General features: G+C 44.9%; 2 protein-coding genes across 6 annotated transcripts; both read right to left on the reverse strand.

Annotated features, from left to right (window-relative positions):
- Window positions 1-4: 4 nt before the first annotated feature.
- On the reverse strand, window positions 5-6579 carry LOC112451834. Of its 4 annotated transcripts, none has more exons than XM_025011741.1 (2): window positions 6099-6579; window positions 5-896 (listed from the first exon to the last, which is right to left on the reverse strand). In XM_025011741.1, exons 1-2 carry the CDS (start codon window positions 6153-6155, stop codon window positions 540-542), a joined length of 414 nt encoding a protein of 137 aa, XP_024867509.1. In that variant the 5' UTR covers window positions 6156-6579; the 3' UTR covers window positions 5-539. The 4 variants fall into 4 exon arrangements, with proteins under 4 accessions (XP_024867509.1, XP_024867507.1, XP_024867511.1 ...); XM_025011739.1 differs by having other exon boundaries at window positions 6090-6576; XM_025011743.1 differs by lacking the exon at window positions 6099-6579 and adding an exon at window positions 4173-4446.
- Window positions 6580-7140: 561 nt separating this feature from the next.
- Window positions 7141-8695, reverse strand: LOC112451830 (acylphosphatase-1-like). Of its 2 annotated transcripts, none has more exons than XM_025011734.1 (4): window positions 8491-8695; window positions 8379-8395; window positions 7533-7709; window positions 7141-7434 (listed from the first exon to the last, which is right to left on the reverse strand). In XM_025011734.1, the coding sequence occupies exons 1-4, from the start codon at window positions 8645-8647 to the stop codon at window positions 7387-7389; spliced, it is 399 nt and encodes a 132-aa protein (XP_024867502.1). In that variant the 5' UTR covers window positions 8648-8695; the 3' UTR covers window positions 7141-7386. The 2 variants fall into 2 exon arrangements, with proteins under 2 accessions (XP_024867502.1, XP_024867501.1); XM_025011733.1 differs by having other exon boundaries at window positions 7533-7642; window positions 8491-8691.
- Window positions 8696-9222: the final 527 nt, after the last annotated feature.

Raw genomic sequence — 9222 nt, forward strand, 5'->3', positions numbered from 1 at the left:
AATATACTGTGTCGTATTTTATTCAAATATTTACAGGAGCCAAATGTTATAAAACAGTACGAAATATACAATGTTGCGGTACTTGTATAATTTACGGAAGCCTCAAGCTGCTGGGAGAAGTCTTCCCCATATTCAACGTCCATTTGGCCGTTCCTTTCGAATTTCTCCACGGATTTGTTTTCGTCTCGTTACAACGAACAATCGTCGCAACGCAACGCAACGCAAATATGATTAGTAATATAAACATAATATAACGTCCTGCAAAATCAGAAATGCAGGATCCGATGATGGAAGGCGTAAAGTGGATCCAACAGCACGAAATCATGGAGAACCGCGAAACACGCCACGTGAACCGCAGACCCCCGATCGTACCAATCGCAGATCGCGATCATAATGGAAAACACCAAGTCACGTAGATCACATCAGGAGTATCAGGACCCGATCGTAGACTTCGAGATCTGATATCGTTCATAAATCGCAATCGCGCATCTCGCGACCGCGAGAACACAGCAGGATCCATGAAAAGCGGATTGTTACGGTCACAAGATCCGATACTGATCGAGCAGAGTGTAGACGATGATCCAGAGGAGGAACGCCAGAATCACGGAAATCAAGAAGACGGTCTTGAGCGAATGCCAGGGGCTCTCGGGACGCAGCTCGCCGCCGTCGACGCGGCTGCTCCTCCAGACCTTGCAGCCGCCGTTCTTGCAGGGTGCCGCCGCGTCGTTGCCGTTAGGATGCGCCGTCGACGGCATCGACGTCGCGACGTTGCTGCTCGGCGCGGTCACCCTCACCTCGCCCAGCTCCGTGGTCTCGCCGGCGCGGTCGGCGAGATGACGGTGCACCTCCGCCGCCGTCTTTTTCGTCCTCGGCTCGAATTTCGACGATAAATCCATCTGAAACAAGTAAACGTCATAATCGTTGCCATTATCACACGGCCGAGAATGATGCCGAGTCAATTCAAAAGAAACACAACAAGATTGATTATCATAATTTCTTTCTGTTTGATAGTTTCGCGAAAATGTTTCATCTTGCTTACAATTTTGACAAACTTGCCAAAAACACGCCGCGAAGGGTAATTGAGCATTTTCAACATCATATTCGGTATTAAAAAAAAAATTTATAGAGAAACGCTCTTTTAAGCTCGAAACTCAAGTTTTCAAAAAGAGATTATTTTAATTTAGGTATCTAAAAAGATTTTCATCAACGTGAAGCATACCTATATGCATCGTTTCATTGACTTGCCGATAGTCAAAGTCAAATATTGATACTCAACTATCTCAACGTAAAGCAAGCGAAAGATGTAGAAAGTTTTTTATCCGTTGTTTCGGCAATGAGACGCTTCACGTGAAACGTGCAAGAGGAACGGAATATTATTCGCAGCCAGACACATTACGATATCGAATAGAATATGGACAAAAAAACACTGCACGAGCAAAAACATTGCGGTATACCGATATTTATATTGCTGGATAAAAATTATCTGTCAGCGGTTTCAAACATCCTGCGAAGCTAATCGGTTATGACACACGGTGCGACGACTTTATACTTCCGGATTCATGCTCGACCTATATCCAAACGCGTTATGAAATTAAAACGAAATCACGCGGTAAAGATTAGATTTGGTTCGATTACTAACTAAATTCCGATAAGGTCTATACGCTGCTAGAGATTTTGCGAACCTCGTCGCCCTCTTCATTTTAAAACTTGTCTTGAAATAATTATATGTATGTAGTATATGTGTATATCTCATCTATATACACATATATACCCATATCTATACATACATATAAGATATATATAATTATTAGTATAACTTAAAAATTGTTGCAATTATTTGTTTAAACTTATTGTACACGTATCTCTTTCTAACTGCGTTTAGACTAATTGTGGCTCTTTTCTTTTTATTTCTCCATTCTAGAGCCCTTGGCGCCTCTTACGAATCAGAACGAATCCTGTGAAATAGGATCTTGAAAAAGATTATCTCTTTTCTCTCGTTTTTGCCATCGCAACGGTAATCGAAGCGAATTCAATGACATGCGAGGATGCGAGTGCGAGGCTCGGAAAGTGAAAGGAGAAAAACAAGCCGGCGCGGCGTGGCGCGCGGCGGTTATGATTACGGTTCGCGATTACGCGTGCTTCAGGAATCTGGCTTTTCGAGGGGTGGGGGAGTTTCACCGCTGCGCCGCTGATCGCCGCTGATCCGTATAACGGACGATCCCATATGGGCGATCCGGACATGGTCACCTGTCGCAATTTCGTTGATGTATATATTGTATATTATTAATAACTAACTTTCGCGAACATATATACATAGGCAACATATGTGCCTCGGTGAAAGCTGTATCAATATACATTTATATATCGTCCAGTTGGTCGCGAAATCGCGCGCGCGTGAGTGTTGTAAAAATTCAATAAAATATTGTTTCTTAATAAAAGGAAAAAGAGTAGAAATTTGAAAAACGGCAATAAAACGTGTTTCCAAATAAACGCCAGTTTTCGAGGTGCTCGATTGGATCTCGCGATGAACGGAGTCGCAGAGTCTTGGAGAGGGGACTGAGGGGAGCCTCATCCGGACGCCTCTTGAAATCGCACTTGGAGATCGGCCCGAATCGCGATCGCTTTTTATCTCTTCTTTTTTTAGCACGCGGAAGGAGAGGAAGGGGAGTCTGTTAACGTTACTTGTTACGCGACTTTCACCGCACGAACTAACGCGTTCGTTCGAGGATCAACGACTACATTCAGTCAACGACCCGATTAGAGGCGATCGACCGTGTCGCTCGCCAGCGCGTCGATTTTAATGGGGTCCCTTATTTGCGAGTTACGAGTTACGAGAGATTTAATCGCTTTCTCGGATGTAGCTGCCACGATCATCCACGATGTAAGCGTGTCGACGCCGGCATTGTTAAATTGCGAGAACAGAATTAAACGACGCGGCGACGACTGGCGAACGATATGTAATAAATAACGCGATTATTCAGGACTCAGGACCCTCCCCTATATATATTCTCCCCTCCCCCCAACGTTCAACGTAGCTTACGTTTTCCTTCGTTTCCATGATAAATTATCTAACTCAATAATTAAATGCGAAAACAGATAATTAATAACAAGTAATAAATCGTAATTACAAAAAGATCTCGTATTCCCAGAACGTTAACGATGTCTCTTGTGTATTTGGCTTCATAAAAAAAAAAAAAGATATCCTGTAGATTATTTCGAAGAATTAATTGGAACAGAAAGAAATATTAATTCTAATTTCAATATTTTATTCTCTCTTTTTTTCCCTATACGTTTTCTTATCCAATCATTCTATTTCTTATTCTATTCTAGACGTTAATCAAAGACGACTCGTCAGATCACAGTGCGACGTGCGGCTGTACTCACGTTGTCGAACGCGTATCCATACTTGCTGACGCAGCAATCGTCCTTGCTCATACCTCGCTATCGCATCTCGGACTTCGGAGGGAGCACCTCCGAGTTCCAGAAAAGAAAAGAGCCGTCCCCTCACGAGAGAGAGAACCGGATTCCTTCTTCTCGTCAAATTAATTTGCACCCGGAACCCGAAACCTGGAACTCGGGAGTTCGGAGCGCGATACGATCGCGATACGGTGAACCGCGACGACGCGACGCGCAGTAACTCACTCGCGCGAATCGCCGCGCGCCACACAAACTGACTGGTGACTAGTAGGTTTAAACCGAGCGGGAGACATTATCAGCGCTTATCAACCGCGACCCCTGACCAACCGGCCAATAAACCGACTCTGTCCCCCTTCAGCCTTCAGCTCCTGCCGAGGCTATACCGTCAAAAATCTTGGCAAGTCCCGGCGATCGTAAACATCCGTTCCCCTCCGGTTTAATGCACTTGCAACCAAACTCGTATATAAACTACGTATACATTAATATTAATAATTGCTAGATGCATTAGCATCTAGCTAATTACATATACCATCAGTACTCATTATTAAGTCGTTGTTGCGTCGTTGCTTTTAGCTATACCTGGACGATGATCGCGGCGTTATATACGCTACACGCTACACGTAGTTAGTAATTGTAGTAAACATCGCTCAACGATAGAATGCTGGAGGAAAGTCTAGGACGCGAATACCTCCATATGTACATCTCCATGGAAATATTGCGACATCCGCAGGCATCATACCTATGTATAATCGTACCTTGCGTAACTCCCTCTCTCTTTCTCTCTCTCGTCTGTTATTTTCCGCGAGGACAGGTATATACGATTACGTAAATCGCGTCCATGTTCCGAGGATCATCGTTTGCCGGATCCTCGTGTCCATCTCGGCGATCGTCACGATAACGCGATACCGAGATACCACGTCATAACCGCGTTACAACGAGAAGGGAAGTCGGTCGTCGACTGATAAGCCGTGCGACTACAAACTACGATCGCCCGTCGCCGTCGCCTCGCCTCGCGCCCCGGCCATTTTGATGATTTTATCGATCTTTATCGCGGACGCGTTCAAGCCGCGACGCGAGTCGCGAATCGTCGATCGGAAAAATTTAAATAAGCGCGATAAATTTTGCAGCGTGAATTTTTCGTCGATCGTAGCCAACCGTGATGCGCATTGCGCGCGCCGCGCGTGTTGCACCCTAGCACAGCCCTATAGCGGATAGCCCTACAGTAGGGTTGAGTAGGGTACAAGCGCGCGACGCGCCGCGTCGCTCGGGGATAATTAACGAGACTCGGGCGAGCACTTGGAAAATTGCAGAAACGTGTTCAGAAATATATATCTTGTTGTCATTGTTTCACAGGGGGGATCTCTTTTAACACTTTTTTTTATTAAGATATATATAATGTACATTTTTCGTGATTAATAAAAACACGTCAAGAGCGAGAAGCAAGGAAAAAAATGCAAAAAATACAAAAACAGGTTTTGTCCTCGTCCGGACGCGGAAACCATCATAGCCATTATATATGACGTGTTCGGAACGTGTGCTAAACGCTTCGGTAATCAAAACGACAAAGCGTTCTTGTAAAATGTAAAATGTTTATGCGTTTTAGTAAATTTGCGTACGATAATATTTAACGTATCTCCTTTACTATATTTACGCGAACGTTATTTCTGTAGTAATTTACGATACGTCACTCCGCGTAAATGAATGAATTATCGAAAGTTATTATATACGAGTAATAACGCTCGCGTAAACGTAGTACCTCACTTGTCATCTATCATCTATTCCTGACGACGTTCGCTGTTACATTACATTGCGATTTTAACGATATAGAGAAGGCTGAAGGATATCCTAATATTTTGCGATAAAATATTTTTCATTTTCATCAAAGAGCTGACAGCGAGATGAGGATCGACGGTCTCGTTAAGCCTTTGCGATCGACATAGAAATCGTGTATCCATTAGTCTCCAGTCAATGTTAATAATTTTCTTCCCCTTTCTAAAACAGTTTCGATTTGTAAGATGAAATTCTATATATACACGGTAAGAAAGATGATGTATCGATGGCATTAGCCTCGTTGAAAATAATCTTGTTAATTCTTTACTGTTACTTACTGTTCAATAAAAGTATAGTAAAACGAATAACAATATTTTTTATAGAACAAAAGCGTGACGTAATGTATTAACAAGATAATTGTTATACACGTAGTTAATACAATAACGTATTTCTTTTTCCATGTATGTATATAATTAAAATACTATCATATAAAACCGTAAATCAAAGAATTATTATTTAAGTTATTATAAAATATTATTAAAGTTTATATTATTATCAAACAAAGATCGAACAAAAGTATGTACAACGTGAAAAGCAAATGATTCGATGCTTTTTTTCTTTAATTTTCTGTACGTAACGAAAAGGGTTGAGGATTTAGTACGTGCGGATGGGGAAACGTACGACGCGTCTTGTCATACCTGATAGCGCGTCTCGGCACACGCGCACAACACGTACACGTCGTTTGGCGGGGCAATCGCCGAACGGAATATCGCGTCGAACGTTCCAAGTGTCGATCGACACATTTATGATTGGGGTCATCGCGATCGCGACACGAGACCAGACGAGACGCAAAGACAACAATAGGGAGAACGCTAGAGTTTCGTCTTGGCTCATTCGCTCACCTGATGCACCTGATGCACCTGCTGCGGCCGCCAGGTGTGTTTGAAGAAGCTCTCGAAACACCTCATGCCGATGCGATCGTTTCTCCAACACCGTTCGCCGCCTCTTCCCCGCCGATCATAGCATTATCGCGGCGCGACGTCGATCGTCGATTCCTCCTCGTCGCCGTCCGTAACCCGATCGAGATCGATCACGAAACCAAGATCGGCGTACGACGACGAAGACGTGACTGACGTGAGTGGGACCGGAGCCGGGAGCGCGGAACTCAGGCGCATTCTCGCGACTCGCGCGAGTTTGTGTACTTATATTTGCGATGGTCCTCGCAAGACCTCAGAGAGATGCAATGGTTCCCGACACGTATGCAAGTAAGAAGTAAGAGGGAGAAAAAGGAAGAGGAAGAGGAGAAAAACACACTCACGAGATGCGATCGTACTGCGAGAACCACGCCGTTCGCCGCGCGATCGCCGACTAACGAGAGTAACGAGAGAAACTCGCGGAGATGCTGATTGCTGACGCGAGTCGCTCCTCCACGCCGCGCCGCCGGCCGTGCCGGTGCCGCTTCCGCGTGGCGTGTCGGATCCTCTCTATGCGGTCGTATATTTGCGAGAGACGGATTCTCGGCCAGATTCGGGTCGAAACGATCCTTCTCGTCCCTGCCTTTATCAAAAAATAGCTTGAGAATATTCCCAGCACGAGAAACTAAAGCGATTAAGTCGAACATGGCATTCTTGTAATTCTTGCGTATCTGAATAGTGAATTCAATTTAACCCCGCGACAAAGGAAAGTCGGCGTCCCATTTAAAGAATTGGAGAATCTAGAGAACCATTATCCTTGTAAATGTCAAAAGCATAAGAGAGGCGTATTACCCCTGTACATCTTTCCCAGAATCTAAAATGCATCCAGTATATGGCTCCTTCATGATTCTCTCCCTTGGGCAGTTTTTATCTTTGATATTCATAACTCATGGGGCGAGTACCGCGGTAGTTGCATGGAGGTAGCTGGTAGGTATTTGAAGGAGGGTAAGAAAACTTGGATAATGTATCATTTCTGAAATTACAAATAGAAAGGGATGCGTGTAATATGTTAATAACTCGTTACATTTATTTAAATAATACGGCTCATTTAAATTTAATAATAGCGAGCAAATGCGCGCTTAGCGAGTTATAAATAATTTTATTAAGACTTATTGTTAAACGTTAACGCATGTTGTTACTCCTCGTTCTCGTTCCGGCCTACTTCCGGATTTCAAAGTTGGAGAACGACGGCTGCGAGATTTCCTTCTCGTTGCGGAATTCCGCCTTATCGATCCGCGACTGAGGGCTTCCGGTATGGCGAAGCCACTGTTTCCTGAAATAAAACACAGAGAAGCGACAGAGCAAGGCAGATATATCTGGCTTTCTCGATCACTCGTTGATAGCGTATCGATCGAATATAAGCGTCCTTACATCTCCTCGACCTGCGCCTTCTCCCCCTCCAGGTGGCCGACCACGGTACCGTTCGGGGTGTTCATGCACCATCCCTTCAGCCCCAGCTCCTTGCCGCGTTTTTGCGTGTACTGTTACTCGTAAGCAAACAAGACGCCTACGTGTAAGTTTTCCCGGTGACGAAAGATATACATATATCTCCGAAAGATAGCGGATGGAACATATGAAACTGCATTTACTACATCGCGATTTGTCAAGGTACCAAAACTACCTGGTACCGCATACCGCACGCGCGCGCGCGTACGCGTACGCGTCGTATAAACGTAAATATATAATTTAACCCGAGAATATTTTACGTGCGTACAGTTCTTCGATAAGATTGAAAATATATTTTGTGAGCGTCAATATATTTTTCATAAAATAAAGGGTAAACTTTTAACTTGACAGACGTATACGTTCGTGCATCGAGTTGGATAGCAAAGAGATTGCAATGTCGCGTCGGTAAGAAGCTAGAATGAATATATGCACGGTTTGTTTTACCGCGGTTTATTTACGTGATCGCGTACGAAGCACGTGCAACAGGTAACGCGAAAAACGGTTAGATCGATCGACCGAACACTCGGGAGATGTCGCGACAAGTCTCAAGGTCCTCGCGGACGCGGACTCCTCGTCCCTCTCGATCCCTCTGCCTCTCCGCCACTGACCGACTGACCACTCGCCACTCGTCGTGCGTCGCGTGTCGCGTGCGTTATGCGTTTCCGGTTTCCAGCATTTCGGCATTTTCGGCAGCTTCAAACGGCCTCAAACGTCAAACGATCGTCGAATCTCTGGACGAGAGGCGCGCCGGTTTACAGGCGGTTTACTCACCTTCCTGAAGAAGACACCTTTGACAAGCACGATCGTTAATATAACGAGACGGACGAATAACCGAAATACGTGAAAACGAGTCGCCGGATATAGGTCATAGGTCTCGCGTTACCTTGCACGATGCCGAAGACCTCGAAATCTACCGCGAGCATCCTTGACATTTCCGTCCCCTCCCCTGCCAATCTCGGTAACGACGACGGAAACAACAAACAAGCGAGAAGGGCGACGCCGACGCCGACGAGTCCGCGTACTCCGAATACTCGGGTCATTCGGCGTCGAGGAGTCGAGCCAGTCGAGGCGTCGATCGAGACTGATCGCTCCAGATGTCGCCACTCGCCAGTTCGGCCAGTTTAGCTACTTGGGCGCTTGGGTCATTTTAGAGTTTTTAGACTATTTGTATATGTACGGGAGAATCAGAATATATCCTACGTTCCGAAAATAAACGACACGGCAAAGGCAACATTTTGCGCTACGTTTTCGCTCGCGAAGAATCCAAGACGCGTTCATTTTCCAAGAGTTCGTGAAGCTACGCGAGATGTTTGCATGTGAAATCAAATTTACAATGCGGGAAGATATTAAAACATACTATGTATCCGTAATCGCTTTTATCGTTAGTCCATTAACTAATAAAGAGCGAGTGTCTGTGCACTCTGCGCACTTGACGCACGCGTCGCGTCGCGTCGCGTCGTTGCGTGACTTGGACCAAACTTTGATCGAGTTGCTCGACGTACGCGTTTTAAATCGTTTATCCTATTTACTTAACATAAATAGACGTATTAATTTTTTGTCGCGTACGCTTAACGCGTGAGATAACAGGTTGGATTAAAGATAACGAACGTTTCGT

Source organism: Temnothorax curvispinosus, unplaced genomic scaffold, assembly GCF_003070985.1.
Source record: "Temnothorax curvispinosus isolate PA1 unplaced genomic scaffold, ASM307098v1 QBEX01002643.1, whole genome shotgun sequence".
Taxonomy (NCBI): Eukaryota; Metazoa; Arthropoda; class Insecta; order Hymenoptera; family Formicidae; genus Temnothorax; species Temnothorax curvispinosus.